This window comes from Varanus komodoensis, unplaced genomic scaffold, assembly GCF_004798865.1.
Source record: "Varanus komodoensis strain SLA01 unplaced genomic scaffold, ASM479886v1 scaffold15, whole genome shotgun sequence".
Lineage (NCBI taxonomy): Eukaryota > Metazoa > Chordata > Lepidosauria > Squamata > Varanidae > Varanus > Varanus komodoensis.
The window spans coordinates 8,801,002-8,821,352 of NW_025335440.1; the positions used below are offsets into that span (position 1 = coordinate 8,801,002).

Below are 20,351 nucleotides of genomic sequence, written 5' to 3' on the forward strand. Positions count from 1 at the left end.
AATATCCATGTTGCACAATGGCTTCTCAGACTTGGTTCCTAACAAGCTTCGTCTTCCATGGAGGGTTATCAGCACCACCTCAGTGAGCAAATTCATAATGGGCACGGTTCCCCAAGTGCCAGCTCATTCACCAATATCCCTTTGTGAAGTGCTCTCGGAGGAGGAGTGTTGAATGAATTCTAGGGTACAAGCTCAGTTCATCTGGGACAGCAAGGCTGAACATGCCTTCCCCGCGTTCTGTGCGAATGAAGTATGCCATAGATTTTACCAGTGCTTTTTTTGAAAAAAAAAAAAGGTGCCGGAGAGTCTCAGTAAGCACACACACCAATCCCAAGCGGAGCTGCAGATAGCAGATTGCAGACACAATAGCAGCCTGCAGGCACTATGTTAATGATGTTTGCTGCTGATCTGCTACGCCAAAATCACTTCGTAAAATCCATTGAAAAAAAGGTGCCAGAACGCCGTTCCGGTGCGTTCTATGACAAAAAAAAAGCGCTGGATTTTACTACAGAAGTAGGAGTTGCCTGTAGGGAACAAGCTTGAGAAACATTGATGGAGATAATATAGTTGCCCAAGCAATGGCATATTTACTGAACAAAAAAGTTTAGTGGTTTTCCACCATTCATAATTGCTCTGGATTAGTTCATGTCCTGGAAATGTTGATTGTAATAAACTTCTACTGAATAGATTTCTCCATACTATCCGAGTAATAAAATCTTAGTAGTGAACAGTAAGCTTCATAGTGTGATGCATTGCCATCCATTCAATTGTCAGTTTGGATTAAGCAAGTCTTGTATTAATGTAGCGCAGTCCACATCGTCATCAAAATCTTGTCACTCCAATGCTGGTTAGGAAAATTCCCTTGCTGCAGGAACATTTGAGCGCCCTTTTGTACAAATTTGGGAAATATTCCAGAAAAATAGCAGCTAGCAGGAAATATTGTCCTGCTGCCTTTCCTAAGAGCCTCAGTGCACTGGCCTGCCTTTAAAAAGGAAAGCAAAATGAGCAGGTCCTCCATATCCTACTTGCCCTGACCCAGTGAATGCCTGCGTTTTCCATAATTTACCAGAATACAAGGCAGCAACCTCAACCGTGTTCACTCTTCAGGGCAGATAATGCAAATAGTGGTTCGGAGCTAGCGCTTTTCAAGATGTGGCATTTCTGTTGAGGAAGCTATACTGGCTGTTTGTACCAGGCTAAACTTAAGGTTTTGCTGTTGATGTATAAAGCCATAAAGTGTTTGAGCATTCTGTGCAAACATGCTTGATCACTGAAATCATCAGATGAGCAATTCCTGGTGGTTCCACATGGGCTTCCAGTCCACAGTCTCCTGGCTCCCTCCCCGTGGAAATCCCTAATGGATGATGTTAATCAGGCACCATCATTTTGTTCTTGGTGCCTGCTGAAAGCATTTTTATTCCTGTGGTTTATTCCAACCACAGTTTTATTGGCACGATCTAATTTTAATTCAGTATTTTGATTATTACTTTTTTTCCCTCCACATTTTATTGTTCACTACTCAAATATTTTTTTGGGTGTGGTAGAGTAGTGTATACATTTTGAAAATGTATAACATTTCAAAAAGTATAGGATTGAAAATAAGTATTGATACACAATAAGAAAATAGAATATTTTATTCTCAAACCAGAATGTTTTGCTTACAATTTAAGCTAATTCTTTCTTGCTATTATTCTTGGTATTATTCTTTCGCCTATAGACCCCCAGATGCTTATGAGATGCTGTTCAGGGCTTCCCAATCTTTTCTAGCTGGTGGACACATTTAGACTTTTGTAACTGTTTTGGGCATCAACACAGAACAGCTGCCATGATCAAGCTTGCCCATTCACAAAATGTCTGCAGTGTTAAGCACAAATATTCATAAAACAACAGTTCTGCAATAGGTACACTGGTGCGAAAGTAACATGCGCAGGAACTTGACAAGACAGAGGTATAATCTGAGTTCCAAAACATAAAAAACACTAATTTGAGCCTGAAACAGAAAACTAGGTGCCTAATTCCACAAAAGTAACACTGACAAAACTCAGAAAAATAACTCCAGGTCTCAGTCTCAAATGCCAGTCAAAAAATTGTCCACAGAAAGCACACACAGGAATTGCCATTTCAACAGAAGGCAATCTAGTGCTGGTCAAAACAGACACACATGCCAAACCAAACCCAAAATAAAAGCAACGTGCACATGCAAATTCATATACCAAAAAAAGAAAAAAAAGATACATTGAAGTTAAAAGATAGACCCCATTCCCCCCAAAAACAGTCAAATAAGAAACATGTCTTTGCATTCTTGCTCTTCAGATTTGCAGAATACTCACAGCTTCTCCTCCAACTGCACGGTAAATTCATCCTCTCTCACCCCCAATTTACATTTTGTCTTGTACTTCTGAAGAAAGCACCGGATTGCAGCAGCCCTTGATTTTCATTTTCCCTACATGTGTCTTGGTCCCACTAGTGTCCTGCAAAACACAGATTGTGCTGGAGGTCAACGCTTCACAGCCTGCCACCCTGCCCATTTTCATTTAAACCAAAAAATTAAAGCATCAGGATGGTTGTGCAATGGCAAAGAGGGTGGCCATGAGCTCTGTTGGATTCATGGGCATCCACACTCTGAAGATAGCTAGTCAACGTTTCCCCCACAAAGCACTTGAGGATTGCTAGGGCCACTGCACTACCTTTGTTCCGTAAATCAGATTGCGTCACTTGTAGTTCATATTCTTGCCTTTCTAATAATACATGTGTCTACTTTGTGAGGAGAGTGTTCTGTGACCTATCTATCAGTCTCCTGAATTAAGCTTGCAGGCTGTAGACTGATGGTCTGCCCAAATTTATGATACCTCCTTTCCCTGTGTGCACAACTCCCTACCAGAACTATTTTTTAATGTTCTTCACTCACCTTGAATTTTCAACTTTAGCTCATTTTACTTTTGCATGTGCGTGTGTGTGGTTCCTATCTTTGCTCTGACTTCTAAGGATGTCTTTTGCGCAGCTATTAATCTTGGGAACAGATCTCTTAGATACCCACAGCACCCCCTTGCCACCAAGCCACTGGTGCTATGAAGAGTAGGGAAGGCGCCTCTTTTTCCTCCCCTCTTGTTAAACTTTTATTTCCTGCTGTTATGACATTTGCCATATTCCTGTTTGATGTACCTATTTTGCAACATGCTCGATTACATTCTGGAAAGTTGTTTTCCAAAATTTAATTTAAAACGATATCTTTTTTTAAAGCCGTCATATGGTGGAAGTCACAGGAGAAACAATAAGTACTTTGTGTGCTGTGCTCAAAAGAGTGATAAATGTTCAATATTTCAGTAGGAGTTATTCAGAAATATATAGCCCAGGGACCAAATAAACACTTAAGAGACTTTTTATTTAACCCCTAAAGTGGTTGTGTGGCTGGCCACTAGAAAGGGCTGATGGTGGAGGAACATGGATCCTTGGATATCTGGAGCTGGCTGGGTGACTTTTCAGTTATCCATGTGCTTATGTGCTAGATTATATTCAGCACTTCTGTACTGAGGTTAGCTATTTCCTCACTAGTGGTAGCACTAGCATCCTGGAAAAAATTTCTTTACTGTGTGTTCGTTTGCGTACACCAGTTCCCTAGAATAAATGCTTTATCATTAAGGAAACCAAAGACTATATATGTCCGTGGAGATGTCTGCATAATGTATTGGTGCACTTATGCACAAGACATTCCAAGATTCTGATTTAAAAGATGAGAGACCGCTTGGTAATGCATTGGGAGCTATACAAGTTTTGCACTTAACTTTTTTTTAAAAAAGTATCCCAGGAATGAAATTGATTCCCCAATTGGTGGACTAGAAGACTGTGTTGGAGATCACTTCAAGATACCGTCTTCAGCCACATGCTTCCATGTTGCAAGGCATTCTTTCAGAACCAGGCCCTTTTGTGTACAGGTGGGGCCAGCACAACCCCAGAGTTCTGCAAATGAATGCTGTTGGCACTGAGAAGTAATTTGAATGCATTAGAGTTTTATTAAGCAAGACTGATAATAGGAATCTGCATTAAATAATGCTTAGGGTTTGTTTTTGTTTGGCTGACGGGCTGGACTCCCTAGCATATTCTTATATAACATGGGTTAAATGGAACTTCTCTGTCTGTAGATTTCTTATTTGACTGGTAGGAAATGTTGCCAGATAACGAGCACCAGGCTCCCCAGCATGGCTGCATTCCCATCTCCTCCCCTAGGCGTCATGGCCCCGAAAGCCACCAGGTTCACCTGTGTCGCTTGCTATTTAGAGAAGAGATTCCAGGTGACATAACCGGAGTAGCTTTTCTGGATTGTGGGCAGAGGCAAGATTACGTTGTGCTCGTAAATCACTGTGAAAGTGGCTGCTGAAAAATGGAGCTTAAGTATCTTGATCAGCATATGTGTGTGTGTGGGGGGGAATAACTCCCCACTACCACCACTCTTTTGGATTGTAACGGTGTTTGGTGCAGAAACAGACAAGTAGCTGGGTTTGGGAACAAATCTTTTAAAAGTATGTGAGGTCCATACAGGATCAGACCAAAGGCTTGTTGCCCTGTTTCCTCCCCTGGCAAAATATACCTATGGGAATCCTACATGGAGAATGTGAGAGCCATAGCTTGTCTTACCTTTGTTCCCTAGTTGCTGGAATTCAGAGGCACGACCTTCTGATCCTGGAAGAACCGTGTAGCCACCAGACCTAGGAGACATTCATGGCCTAATCCTTCATGCCTGTGTCTGATCCTCCTCTAAAACAGTCCAGCTTGGTCACCGTCACTGCCTCCTGGCACTACAAATTCTGTGGCCTTAACTGTGCACTGTATGAAAAAGTACTTCCTTTGGCTGCCCTGATTCTCCCACAAATCATCTTCACTGGATAATCCCAGGTTCTTGTTGTAGAAGAGAAGGAGAAGAGCTTCTCTCTGTCTACTTTGTCCACACTGGGCCGTTTTTTCCCCCTAAGCTGAACTGCTCAAATTGTTGGACTCTTTCCTTCAATGGGAGTGCCTCTGTAGAGAAGATCATTCTGATAGCCTCTTTCTAGATCTTTTACAGTTCTAAAATTTATATGTATGCATAAATATGTTAGGTACAATTGCTGTAACTGTACAGAGTATTCCAAGGTTGCTATTGATATTACAGTGTTGGCAATTCTCAGTTCAGTCTTTTCCAGGTTGATCTCTAATATGATTCCACAGCTACTGCTCACTGGGTCAACCATTTCGTGAAGCTTTCCACCATGATCCCAGGATCTATTTGCCAATCAGTTACCACCAGTTCTGGCTCCATGAATGAAGTTGGGATGATTTTACTCCTGTGTCTATTCCTAAAGACTGCTTATATTGGACTATATCTGTCATTTTCTTCTCCATTCAGCTGCTTTGGAATGATTTGTTTGAAGCTCTTCACAATTCTTTTTCGCTTTTGCAAAATAATAGAGTGTCTACAAGCTTGGCTGCTTCTCCTTTACTTCTTGTTTCAGTTCATTTAGGAGGCCTTCAGTGGCCACTCACCTTGCTGGCTACATGTGTGCACACACCCATTGCTGAGGATCTTGAGCAAGAGGAGGTCTTGCCCCCATCCTGCTGGAGGGAAGTGTGGGCATCTGGTTTGCACTGTGTGCACAGATGGCTGGAATGGATAGGGTCTGATCCAGCATAGCTTTTCTTACGAACACAATAAAGAACACCAATTCCTACTACTGGTTCTTGTGAAAGCACAATGTCAATATTTCTCCTCTTCTAAGAACTTTATTTATTTAGGGCATTTATAGGCCATCCATTACTGTTGTTTCTGGATGGCTTACAATATAAGCCAGTTCATGCTGGTATCTCTTTGGGCTTGGTGGGATCTTTCTTGATCTGCTTGACACATTCAAGCTGATTTCCTATTGTTGTGGTTTTGAATGACCTCCAACGTTCTGGAAAGATTTTGACTCTCTTGACATTCTCTTCCAACATCCTTTTTACCAACCCCTCTTCCCCACTCTCTTAAAAAAAGTTTTCCTTTTCCAAATCAAATCTGACTGTTGGATTTCCTTGGCAATTGTCCACTTACATAGAAAATGAACCAGGTAACACTGTAGAGCCTTTCAGATTGGTTCACGTTTTGGGTGCTGGCTATGTCCCTTCAGATCAGTTTCAGGACTAAAAGAAATCCTGAAACTGATGTGAAAGGAGCTTCATGACTCCACATGTCATGAGTGGAGTTGGCTGGAGCCGGGGATCAGACTAGATGGCCTGGGAGGCCCCTTCTGACTCACTATGTTTCTATGTTAATAAGGTATATTAAAGGACCAATTGGACTTGTGAATTTGTTAGATTTCTATGTTGGCTTTTCTCTAAGGAACTCAAGATAAATTACATGGGGTTATCCCCTACCCCTTTTTATGGAGCGAGAGGCTAGACTAATCCCCCATTTTGGGGCAGAGGGTGTTTATCAGCTAGAAGTGTCACTTCTAGCAAGGTATGACTTTACAAAAGAATAAAGGCATTGGAAGGAGCATCAGGAGACAAGCTGGGACTCTTGATATGTTTTTGGCTATAGTGCCCATCAGCCACAGCCAACGTGGTCAGGGGTTGTAGGAACACTAGGTCTGGAGGCCACAGGGTTGTCGATTCTGGTCCTGCAGATTGTCCTCCGTATCTCTTGTGTTAAATCGTGTTATTAAATCGTAGCCTGCTTTATCACTTGCACACTGAAAAAGAATACTGTTTGCTAATACAACTATGTAATTGCATTTTACATAGTCTTGGATGGATTATATGCTAATTTGTGGATTTATAGCCAACCATTCCATGTAGAAAATGTGTCTCTGCACTATATAATGCGTTGAGCTTCATTCCTTCATTTTAGATCAAGGATTTGGTTGTACTGCCTGGACTTTTTCCCAGTACATTGGTTTGGAACAGGAGTGCAACAGGAAATGCTGCAGAGTCTGTGCATGCATTACATTCCTTTCCCGCCCTGAGAGGGGGCCAACAAACAAAGCTTTCTTCTAGGAAAAAGAGACAAGCTGCACAAAGTTCAACAGCAGATGCAGCCACAAAATCCAAACATCCTTTTCTGATGAAGAAAAGAATTCAGCCTGCTATGTTTAAAAAGACAGAAAGAAGAAACAAAATAGTGTTGCCATTTTGAGAACTTAAGCTGACGAATATACTCCAAAGTCATTTAATTAACATTTCTCCTGGAAGTTTGCTTGCTGTGAAGAGATATCCAGAAAGGAATATATAGTAGCAAGAAAGGGGAGCCATTATGTATGCACGGATGTAGAACAATCCTAGTGGAGGAGGGTGAGATGAAATGCTTTTTGCTGTGCCGTGTTTTCATTTTGGGAATCTTTTTGTGGTCAGAAGATGGAATTTTAAATAGATATAGTAACAGCTGTACAAGACGGCATTGTCACCTTTACCCAGTGAAAGTGTTGGACATCTTATAGCTAAATTTGCATGCAGTGCTACGCTTTGTTGCTTTAGCCATGGATTCTTTTTCAGATGAGCAAAAGAACCAAAACTTGTTTTTCTTATTTCTGTTTTGTTTCTCTCCTGCACATTTTGTCGGCTTTCAGGCTGCTCTTGCTAGATGCCCCTATTTCAAGGTAGACTACAGCACAAACAAGCCAAGGACAACCCCATGATTCTGGGTTCAGGCATGACAACAAGCCATGGCTTAGACCAGTGGTTTTCAGCCTTTCCACAGCTGGGGACCAGCAAAAACCACCTTGGGGAACGCTGAGGCAGAAACAAAAAGCACCCATACACATAATACAGTATTCTGTGTATTAGTTTCCAAAAAAGAAAAGAAAATTCTCCAAACCAACCAGAAACCGAGCAACAAAAAAATGCCAACAAAAGAACAAAATACCGAAATTGGCACAGTGTGACTCCCAGCCAGCTCCCACTGAGCTGTCTCTCCCCTCCCTGGGCTGGATTAAAGTATAGCAGCAAGTCAAGTTTCAACAAACCACACCGCGGCTAAATGTTACGTGCTTTTGTGTGCTAGTGTATGTGCATTATCACTGAACTTTTCATGTGAAGACAAAAAGACTGAAACCCACTACCCTATAGATGGAGTCGGATTTAATTATTTGGTTTTCATTAAGGTTTGTCCAGCCCAGCTCGATGGAATCCACTGAGCCAAACCTAGTACTGGCAGAGATGTCTCAAACTGCAAATGTGTTCTTGCTTTGCCATCTCCGCGACTGCCAGGAAGAAACCATGCAGGGCAAAGCTTTCCATAACTTTCTGCCACACACACTTACACACTGGCCATTCTGAAAAGTGTTTGCTTTGTGCACTAGAACTTTCTCACCTTCACACAATCTCAAATATGTATCCATGCAGTGGACGCTTGGGCAATGGTGTTTGGAATAAGCCAGCTCTATTATCATTTTTGCAAAGCCCGACTTGATACTTTTTGCAATTTTTGCACCTTATGACAGCTGACCTTTCAAAATCCCCTCTTTCCCCAACTGACACACAGTTGAATCTAACAGAGACTCCTAAATTAAAACCTTGCCTTGATCTCTTGAGTAACGATATTTGGAATGTCCTTTTTTTAACTTAACGTTCCTTAGACTGAATGGGAAACGGGAAGCACTTGTTGAATTTCCTAGTTCTTTCAATTGCTTCTTTTCGGATTTATTTAGCCTTGGGACTATATTAAATAATTTGCTAACTTTGACAGAAAAGTGGAAGTGAATGGAAAGTTTGCGGAATGGCAGATAACATCATAGTAGCATTTTTGAAAAATAAAAGCCGGTTGCTGCAGTTTAGCTCGCATTAAAATGGGAGGTTGGTGGCAGTCCAGATGCCAACAGAGTGTTTACTCAGCACCGATGTGACTTAAAAGTGATACTTTTGTAGTAATAGTGATTTTTGGGGAAAGTGTTTAATACTTTTTAAAATCACAGTCCTTTTTCTACTTTTCTGTCTTGTACAGAAGCTGTGTTTAACGGGTTGGATTCAGATTTAGACTTGTGGAAGCAAACGTCCCCTGCCCTTCCTTCTATTGCAACCCTTCTAGCCCTCCAAAAATACTACATAGATTTTCAGGGAAAGTTGCATCTGTCCAATTTTCAGGGATTCCCCCTTTCCCCTGCATGCCAAAGCCTACTCTATTCAGCATGGACCTCTACCTTCTGTGTAGCATTTTCGGAGTGCTGGAGGGGCCAAGGAAGTCCGCCTCTCCCTGCCCATTCTCTGCAATCCAAGCCAGCAAACACTAGATTTAGCAGGCCCAGTCCAGGTATAGTGTCATATTGAGAAAAAAGTGGGTTGTGGGGAGGAATTTATGCCTGATTTCTGGGACCAGAACATGGCTGGTGGTGTGTATTCAAGCACGGGCCTAACCGAAAGTAATGCGGAGAGAGCAGTGTCCGTACTTGGATTAGCATCAGACTGGATGTATACATGCCTGACTCTAGATCCAGATGGGAGGACGGAAACCTGAACAGGCAGGACATGGCATAGAGCTAAAAAGAAGGCTGCTAACATTTTGGTTCCACATACTGCTTGCTCACAGAAAGGTGCCACAAGGACATTTGTTCCCTGTTATCATCTCTGCTCCGAATATAATCTCTGCTACAAAGACTTGTAAATGCCACCTTCCTTGTGTTCTAAAAACACTGTGAAATATTTATGCAGCTTATGAATTTTGCAACTCTTTCAAAGTTCCAACTTTTTTATGTTCTCCAACCAGGATTGCTATTACCGCTCCAGAGAATATTTTGAGACACCATAAAAATGAATTTTAGTTTAGGGAGTAAAACATCTGTGAGCATTTGTCGATGTCTGGTTTTTAAGCTGAAATATTAATTGGATGTATTGTTAGACTGATTAGCCTCGTAATGCGAATGAAGTGTGTGCTTGAAATTGGGCATAATGGTAAGAGGAGGGATGCCACACTGAGGCTGTATTACTGAATGGAAACAGTATGTTGAGGTGCATCTACCTGACATTTATCACCTGATTTAAAAAAAAATATTAAAATTTTAAACTAATACTAAAAACATCAGTAATCACATACATTGGATTTACTGTGTCAACCCCCTACTACGTATTTTTTAACATTCTGTAGTCAAATTCAAATCAGTTTATAATAATTTGAAAACATCTCTAAGTTTATGCCAAGTCCGTTTCTCCAGCCAGTTATAGAAAAAAATCCCAAGTTTGATAGATCACCTGATTTTTTTAAAGACAAGTTTAATGATTAAAAGACATAGGGAGGATTCCCTTCAATGGATTTTATCCCTTCCTGTTTTCAAGTTTATTCAGTCACTGTGAGGTGGAAAACCACATAGGGTAAGATTGACAGTGTGTCTTACTTTGGGGTTGGGATTGTTGGACTGAAATGAGTTTGGCAAAATGAAAGCAGGAGTTCTGTAGATGTCGTATGCCTAACACGGTTAACTGTTTTCCTGGCTTCAAAGATCACGTGCAAATAATCATTTGCTGGAATGCAAAACCTTTGTGGATTCCTAGAAAGGATTCAGAAGCGGGCTTGACCCCAGAATGCTTCTATCTCACAGGGAGAAGCCATTACCAGAATTGCTCCCTGTTTGTTTCTAATTTAACTGTGAAGGCCAAGGGTCCAGGAGTGCTAGCTGAGCGGCTCTGACAAACTCCATCATTAGCACCTTTTTACCCTGGGTAGTACTGAACAACTATTCCTGTTTCTGCTGCCTAGGAAGTGTGATGACTATGAGGTCACTCTGCAGCAATGAACTCCGTTATTTGCTGAGCAGGGATTTCGGAGTTAATTTACAGCAACATCCTCAGGAGCAGCTGCTGCCAGAGGAGCATAATGGGAGTGTTAACGGGGGCATTCAGAAGGCATAGGCATAACAACAACACATTCTGCATCCACTAGTCCTGCTGTTGCATTGCGTGGAAATTCCCTTTGGTTGGAAAGAAGGAATGTTTTCTTTTTCCTTTTTTCAATGGAAAGCTTTGTCAGGGGACAGCAATAAAAATAACTGTGTGGCACACAATCCCACCATGCCACTTAGAGTTGGAACAGTATAAAATGAATCAACTTTGTCCCAATACCGTGACTAGAGACAGAGGCTCACAAATGTGGTCGCCAGCAGCAGTTGTATTTTTTGAATCGCCTGCCTGCCTGTCCCAGAAGACAATCGACAGGACAAGGCCCTCTGTGGGGAGGATGGAACCAAAAGTCTCGTTGTCTAGAAACACAGGCTGACATCAAAGGTGCAACTGCTTTTGTTCAAGGCTTATCATGTGGGCAAGTGGCAGTGTTCATCGCAACCAGAACTGGTGGGTGGCTCCCAAGGTCACTCAAAATCTTTTGGCCCCTCACTAGATAGCTCTTCTCAAAGAGAAAGCAATGAGTTGGAAGGCATTTATCTGCTGAAAAGCTATCCAGAATCCAGCTGTCTGTGAAGCAAGGCCCTGTAAAACATGTGTACACAGACTTATATCTGAATGTTGCCAAAGTGACTTTGGGCCTCTGATAAACACGTTTTTCCCCCACTAAGTAACCCATTAGACATTGCCTGTCTTGGATGAGAAGAACTGAGCTTCCATGTAAGGTGGAAGCCTCTTGTTCCTCTTGGCTCTATAGTACCCAGGTGAATCTGGAGAAAAAAGACTTTCTTCACCTCTTCTTCAAGTGTTGGGAATTCAGAGAATGTGAAGGAGCTTGCCATCCTCTGCATGGATCTGAACACTGAAGGTATTCTGAAGTAGATCCCTGGAAAAGGTGGTCTGTCTTGGCTTGGCTGCAGCTCTACTGAACCTTGTGATGGTTCCTCCATGGGCTTACTTCCATTGATCTAGCTCTGACCTCAGCCATTTCACGTACGGCTTGCTGCTTGCACCATACCCCAAGAGAAAGTCCATTTTACACACACAGTGTAAAGTACCATGGGCTGCATGGCATTTATACAGTGTAGGTTGAGTGATTGGTAACCCAGAAGCTTCCTTGAGTCGACACAGTGGCCTTCGGCAAACTTGGCCTTTCCTTAGCCGCCTGCCTACAGAAAGAGGCAAGACATGTAGCAGTTCACAAAACAACGGAGTAGGGTGTTTGGGTTACATAGTGGAAGTTATTATTCATGGCTGCGGTTTTCCTGGTCAATTAATGTAGATGTCTGCCTTTTTGTACAAAGCAACTGTGTATCATCCTACCCACTGATACCATGCATTGGTTTTTATGTTTATCCGTAATTCTTTATTCATTGTTTTATGGTGCCATCTGCCCATTGTGTCATTTTAAGAGCAGGTTTAAAAGAATAGGAACCTAGGGGGTCATTTGACAAAGCCAGTTTGTCAACTGGACTTGTAAGCAGCATACATGCTCATACACGTGAACTGTATTTGGCAGTGTTCCCCTCGTTTAATATGTTTACCACTAGAATGGTTATTTCCTGAACATTTTGGATACACTTATAGGCAGAGTTTTGCAGGAGAGTTCTCTGCTTAGCCTGGCCGCTGTTCCACACTTTTAGCAGATGAATATTTGAAGTCCTGTAAAAGTGTGTCGGGAAAGGAGAGCACTGTAGGCAGAGTTGTAGCGAGAAGTACTGTCCATCAATATGGCCTTTCAACTTGAAAGATCTCCAGGGGAATGTCTGAGGGGTTGCAATATATTCTCTGAGAAGAAGACAAAAGTTGTATCATGAGTATTTCACGTAATAATTTGGAACCACCCACCAGGAGTTCTTTCTGTTGTTATGTACTGTTAAGTCCTTGCCAACTTGCAGTGGCCGTATGAATGAAAGCCCTCCAGATTGTCCTGTTTTTGACAGCCTCTCTGAGCTCTTGTAAACTCAAGGCTGTAGTTTCCTTTATAGAATGGATCCATCTCATAGTTGGACTTCCTTTTTTACTTCTGCCTTTTTGTTTCCCCAGCATACTTGTCTTCTCTGCAGGGTCTGGCCTTCTTGTGATGGCCCTAAGCAAGACAGCTTCAGTTTGTCATTTTTTCTTCCATTGATTTGATCTAGGAGGCACTTGCTTGTCCTTCTGTTGGCCCAAGGTCTTTACAAAGCTCTCCTCCAACACCGTGTTTCGAATGCACCCATTTTTCTTCTGTCTACTCCCTTCACTTCTAGCGTTCACACCCATCCATAGTGATCAGGAATTCAATAACATGGAAAATCTTGGCCTTGGTTTCCAATGAAATGTCCTAATGCTTGAAAAAGTTCTGCTATTGCGAATTTGTCAGGTGCTGTACTTCTTCAGGGTGTTTCCAGATAGAGGGCTCCTCAAAGAACTAATCAAAAACCATTGCATAACTATTAAACACATTTTCCTTGATAAGAAAAAAGATGAAAACCAGCAGGAGAACTTTGGAGGACTGCAAGTGGAAGATGAGGCCATCTAGATTCCTCATGAAAATCTGTGGTTGAGCAGGTCTGTCGTATGGGAATAGTCACCTTCCTTCTGTTGCTACATTAGTCAGTCTTATATCATGTGAATTCCTGACTGCTTGACCTTTTCCTGTAGATCTGAGTGATGTTTGCAGCAGTCATGAAAACCAATGTGCAGGCAAGTTTCCCTTCAGTTTGGGAAAGCACAACTGAGAAGTTTAACTGCTGTTGATGTGCTAAAGGAATCCCAAAATCGTAGCCATGGGGATTGGAGGTAAAAAGCTGGTACTGTGTGCTACCTTTTCCCTGTATAAGAAGAGGGTCATGCCCGAGGCAAGAAGCAAACACACGAACAAGCTACCTTACAAGCATTTTATCAACAAATTTCAACAGTTCATTTAGCATGCGCTGAGTAGATCTTTTCTGTCAACTCCAGCTGAATAGGAAGACTAAAACAAAGCAAAACTGTGTGCAGTGGTAGCTCATCCACAGCAGTATATCCTGGTGGAGAGCTTGCCTTGTTGACCACACTGGAGCAGTGACTGTGTCTGTACAATCAGTGGGGAAGAGATTTCTTTCTTCATCCTTTCCACTCACGGCCACTGTGTAGACTTTGCTCCTCTCATAAAATGCTGATCTGCTTGACTGGAGCTCCCTGGTAACCTTTTCCAGCACCTTTGCCTTCCTCAGAGTAGGGTTATTTGATTCCTTAAATCCATAGCCGCTCACCCCACCACACAGAACAGTCTTTTGAGCAAGCACAGTAGCTGGACCACCTTTTATCCCTTCATATTCTTACTGTAATTGAAGCCAGGGAAACCTGAGCAGTCTCCATGCCTGAACAGGTAAATCCCACTTCTTACAACAATGCCAGTTTCAGGGGAAGGAGGGAAAGCATTAGAATTATCGACTGTGCCACTCACTCAGCTATGGTGCCACTGAACATGCTCAGCTATGGTTTTTCTTCCCCTAAAAGAGAATTCGTAAGAGTTGTTCACCCTCATTGTCCAGCAGGCACGACACCAAGGAAGTGGATGGTCTGACGATGATGGTCCATCTTCCAATGCCTGGATTTACCTGTCACATCTCCTTTCAGGAAGGCGATTTGTAAAAGGAGTACGCTTTCTGTTGGTAGCGGTCTGCAGAGAGCATGCATGTTTTCAACTACTGAAACGGATAATGATGTATTTAAAGCCCTAATGTGGATTTGGTCGAATATCCTGGCCTTGTATTGCTTTCCGCAGTGTTCATTTTCATTCAAAACTTTCAGCCAGAATCTTGAAAAAGCCGGCCCTGCTCCCATCCTATGTGTATAGGAGAAGACATGGCACTTTTTAGTTTTACCGTCACAACTCAAAAGTCTGATTTCAGAGCTCTGACTTTACAGTGGAAACAACTGTCTCTCCTATACATGAGGTTCATTTGCGGCCAGGTTTTGTAATTCAGTGCAAATTGTGCAAATTGAACCTCCCCCCCAACTCTTAAATATTTGCAGTTAATGATCTATTTCATCATTAGAAAAGGCATCAATGGGTTTCTATATTAGATGAAAGAAAATGGAGAGCAATCTGTATTTAATTAGCCACAGGATATCATCATTAGCAGTGTGCATATGCTAGACTTGACTCTAGATGGCAATGTTAAAACCATTTTTGTAGCCATGTGGTGGAGGGTTAAGGCTCAAACTGCAAGAGGTGCCACAAGATTTAAAATGCACCCCTTGAGAAATATTGGAACGGGAAGGGGGGTTACTATAATCAGGGAAACTGTATTTGGTACTTTCAGGAAAAATGCCATCTCCCAAGATTCTTCAGAAACTCTGTCACAAGTCACAGGAGAGCATGGGACACAACCCTGTGCTTGCAGTGAGGTATATGTTGAGAGCATCCAGGATATATACATTGAAGCAGGCATATCGCTGGTTCTTTTCAAAGCCAGGGGCAGGTTATTCGGTGTGTTTCCATAAGGTTTTGCAACATTTTGCTCAGAGGGGAACGCCTGCAAGCCGGATTCTACAGTGCCCTCTTAGAAAGGTATGGTGCTTTGGCACTCTCCTCCCTGTCCATCCCCCTTATGGAAATTACCTGGCATTGCATAAGTCTGGCCAATGCCCAGTTTGCGCCACCTGCACATCCTAGAACGAGTCCCTGAATTTCCTACATGTCGTTACAGAATCCCCTGTGCAAGTTAACGCGGGTGGAAAGTTTGAACATAGCTGCAGTAAACATTCTTCAAAGCTCGCATCAGAGTTACAGAAGACTGCCCGCCTCATGATCCAGTGATCTTAGGACAGTTCATACAAACCTTTCTAATAGGCTTGCTATTTTGGCATGATCCATTTCCGTGCCACAGCAGAAACTCCTGTAAACAGGAACCATGTGGGTTCACTGGATGTCCTGATTACTTATCATGTCAGCCGCACACCTCCCTGATAGACAGATATGCTTGTGTTGGACTTACAACCACAGTGCCCTAGTAGATGCTCCAGTGTGAGAATCCGGGTGCCCGCAGCACCCATTTCTGTGAGCGTGTTCAAAGCATGTACCCAAATAGATGGGTCAGGTGGCTGAAGAGGAGGGCATAAGCTCCTACACAGAGCTTGTGTGATCTGTGTAGGATTTCATTACTTTCATACAGCTGTAGATATACCCGTCTTCCCCCAAGCCATGTCACAAGTTGGCTTTGAAACTCCCTTTGCTTTCAGAAGCAGCCAGTCCTATGGCACGGTGTTTGAAGGAGCTTTCGCCAACCTGGGGCCCTCCAGATGTTTTGAACATGAACTCCCGTCACCTCCTGCCAGCGTGGCTAGTGGTCAAGAGTGCCAGGCGTTGCTGTTGAAATCATATGGCAGGTCCCAAAATGAGGAAGGCATGTTCGAAGGAAACCAGGTCTAAATCTCCCTATATCTGGGCTCAGAAAATCAGAGCTGTAATATTGGAATTGTACATGCAGATCACATATCCATAGTCAGATGTGTTCCCTGAGAGGAACTCTTGATTATATTTTTCCAGCAGCCTTTCAAATATGTTGTCAGCAGTTTGGATGTTATGGTTGGGAGATTTTTTTTTTAAGGGAATACAGAGGAACAAGTGCTCCGTACCGCCTACTCAAACTTCTTGCCCAAATGGGACCTAGGGAGAACATTCTTACATAGTTTGTCACAGTCAGCTGTTGAATCTTAATTTTTGTTATACATTGTTTAAGAACCCCAAGAACTTCTTCACACACATTTTGACATGTAGACAGAGAAGCTCTAGGCTTTTCTTCTGCCATAGCCAGGCAATGGCCATGTGTTCACCAAGAAATCTTCCAGAAAAGACATATCAGCATTTCCTAGTTCTACCTTGGAATTCACCCGTAGGCTTACAAATAGAAAAGCAACATCTATAGAAGTTCAACTTTTTGTGTCAAATGGAGCAGACCGTCAAATTTAATACCCTTTGTTTCTTCCATGTTATGCTGTTCTGTTTAAAGTAGCACAGATGTGAAATAATGGATCTTTTCTTTTAAAAAGTCAGGAAAGTCCTCACACCCCTATTCAATCATTTCTTTCCTTGACAGTGTCCCAATGTAATCTCAGTTTGAAGAAGCAGAGGAGTCGAAGCATCTTTAGCACTTTATTCTGCTGCTTTCGTGACTACAATGTTGAGCCACCATCTCCCAACAGCACCGGTGTCCTTCCTCCATTGGTGGAAGAGAATGGCGGACTTCAGAAGGTACGCATCTGTGGGGCTCGCTTGTTTTACATATGTGAATAAACCCTCCATTGCAAGGTATATGCAGCCACCTATGTTGGAATCCCTGCACTAAAAAACAAACTGCGGTCATGAATATAAAGATTGTTCTATTTAATCAAACAGTTATTTCCTTTTCCTTTGAAAAAAAACCACAGCGGATCCAGGTTTAGTTACACTTAAAGTAAACCTGCCGAAAACAGTGGTAGTCGTGTCAAATTTGGATTGATTTTAGTGGGTCTTCCCGCAATATAGTTAGGTCTGGATCCAACCCAGCAGCCCAATTTGAGGCTGTTGAGGAATATAATCTTTCTACTAGTTGCACAACTTAACGCAGAAATTGTCTTCGGTTTGTCAGTCACACTATCCAGTCGGCAAGCCAAGGTTCAGCAGTCTTGCAGCACGCGGGATATAGGCTGCTGCTGCTTCAGATTCTATTCCTTCTTTCCTGATTTCTTCTAATAGCAGGTTGAGAACCAGTATCGGGTGGTGGTGAGAGTGTTGGCCTGGGGACCTAGGAGACCGGGGTTCTAGTTTCCAGTCAGCCATGAAGTTCACTGGGTGACTTTGGGCCAGACACACACTCTTAGTCTATCCTACCTCACAGGGTTGTTGTTACGAGGATAAAATCGAGCTATGTAAGCTGCCTTGGATTCTTCCTAAGAGGGAAAAAAAGTCAGGCTATCAATGCAATGCAATATTTCTAAAAAGTTGCTGTGACGTCAAGTAACTTGACCAGTTAATTTCCTCTAAACCGTCATTTGCGCTGCAGTTTTAGTCTGGCTAATGGCGCACTCTGAGTTCATTGTAATTTAGGGTAATTTAAGTTTTATCACAGCTGGATTAAACGAGCTCTCAGTTTGCACCTAACACCTGCTGTCACTCTCCGTATTTCTTCTAGTTGTTCCTTTATCAGCTCCACAGACTAATATAAGACATTTAAGGAGCAGCTTAGGAATTCTGAGGAGACCGCCTCTTGGAAGTTATGTGCACACTATTTGAGTGCACGTGCAGAGTGGGGGGGGGGGGTTGTTCCGCAGAATCACAACCCCTATTGTCACCAGTTGACTGTATCGTGCAGAGAAATTGGTGGTGTTGGCTGGTAACGTGCAAGAAGCAGAACTGAGAGGAGGACTCAGCTCTTCAGGAAATGCTGCAAAAGTCTCAAGAAAACCGAACAAACAGTAGCTAGCAAGCTACTGGACTGACATGTATGTGTTCAGTAGCTTTTCTCCTTAACGATACTCTTTGCACACTTTGATAGAATCAGCATTTCTTTGGTCCCGGCAGCCAACTTGTGGCATTTTATGGGATCGTCCTCTAATCCAGGCCTGTCCAGCTTGTGACCAGCCAAATCATGTGTAGCTTCCCCAACCAGGTATTCCAATTTGCCAGGAGACGGATGAGCAGCCTTCTTGTTGCAGTCTCAAAGAAGCTGCGTTTAAATATGATTTATTGATCCACTGGTGGTGCACAGATTGTGTGTGTCTGCCCTAATTAGTATATCATCATCGTCATCGCACTGTATTTATAGCCCACTTTTGCCTAGTGGGAGGAACCCAAGGCAGCTTCCTTAGCACTGTTTCCTCCTCTTGACATCAACTCTGTGCTTGGCTGAGAGTGAGGGACCGGCCCAAAGTCCCCCGGTGAGCCCACGGCCTGGATCTCCTGGTCCATCAGTCCAGCACTCTGACCTCCACCCCATTCTGGCTCACAGCACTCTTCCACTCACCCACATCTCAGTGCACAGAGAAGGGGAGGTTTAACTCTCCCTGTCCTCTGTGCTGATACCAGTGGAGAGAAGTCCTCTGAAACCTGGGATCATGCCCACATCGACCAGACTTTCCCACTGCAGTGGGGAGGGAAAGATCACACTGTTCCTAGCCCACCCACCATGGAATAGCTGAGGCAGGGGGCCTCTTCCCCACCCAGTGATCCCGATTTGTGTTGCTGTTTCAAAACAGCAGTCCTTGACCAGGGTGCAAGCAGATCAAAGGGTTTGCCAAGCAACCTTCTTGGTGGGGAAACATCGGTGGCACTTTGCCGGTCGCACAGAATGTGGCTGAGGGCCACGTGCAGGCCACACGTGATGAAGTAACGGCAGGCATGTTAGAGGAAAAGGTGCAACACAGACAGGCTGCGCATCAGATGCAGACCAGATTGTTCACTTAGTACAACGGTGCTGTAGTATCCTGAATCTCTTGATGATTCAGAAATTGTAGTGAACGGTTGAAAATGCATCTTGTCTTGGATCTTCAGAGTAGGTGTAGGAATAGCAGTAATTCAGGGGTGAAAAACTTGTTTACTGAGCCCTGAGCCATTTAAGAGACTGTCTGACACTTCACCTGTCTGTTCAGTTGCTAAGCTCACGAAGAAATACTCTTTTGATGGTCTCCTGGCGTTTGGCGGTCCAGTTCATAAATAACCAATTCTTATATCTCCGGTTCATTCTAAACATACTTTTTAGCAGGTAAATGTGATCTGTTGTACATGCTAATAATGTGCAGCATTTCATTATGATTTCATGCTATTTTATTTTGTGCACCACTTAGAAAGGTCTTTTAACATATTTGATTCATGAATATTGTTAAATAAAATAAACAACTTATTATTTTGTATAGTACTTGCAAGAAGTATCCACTGGGAATATAGAAATGACTAGCGAAGGATCTCGCTTGTTGTTCTTGTAAATCTCTTGTTCCCCCCAATCATTGAAACGACTGGAGTGCAAAATCCTCTTTTTGTTTAACTGCTTTCTTAAAACCCTTTTTGAATTTCTGTTGGAATGGTTTTCAGTTGAGTACTTCACTTCAGTTTCTTTTCTGTTCTCTTCTGAAATGCCCTATTCTTATATTGACTTGTTTTTCCCTTTGCCCCCCACCAGGGTGACCAGACGCAGGTCATTCCCATTCCAAGTGTATGTATTTTTATTCTTTTATTTTTAGTTGTCAAATGCTCTTATGTTTGGGGTTGGCTTGATTGGCAGGCTTATGTAAAGTCTCACGGATGTGTTTTTGTGTTGCACGCTGTAGGGAAAGGCTGTTCCTTTCTACCAACTGATAACATCTTACAACTCTCCAGCGGGGTGTGGAATCATAGTTGTGTAGCTGGCTATACAGAGGCATAAAATGCATCTTCATGCAGTGTTCCGCAAAGCAACACTAGCCTTATCCGCTGGACTAACCCTTCTTGTGTTAGGACTGCCAGAACAAAAGGCAGTTCATACCCAAATACATGTGCAAACACTTGGTGGCCACCAGCAGTGAAATCCTGGCAG

The 20,351-nt window shown here is 42.8% G+C and overlaps 1 protein-coding gene across 1 annotated transcript in view; it reads left to right on the forward strand.

Moving 5' to 3' along the window:
* The window catches only part of CTDSPL (CTD small phosphatase like), a 70,495-nt gene that overhangs the window by 26,971 nt on the left and 23,173 nt on the right, over nt 1–20,351 (forward strand). The window contains exons 2-3 of the mRNA XM_044425340.1: nt 16,902–17,056; nt 19,959–19,991. Of these exons, the coding sequence (XP_044281275.1) occupies nt 16,902–17,056; nt 19,959–19,991 (188 nt within the window). The remainder of the gene's footprint in view (nt 1–16,901; nt 17,057–19,958; nt 19,992–20,351) is intronic.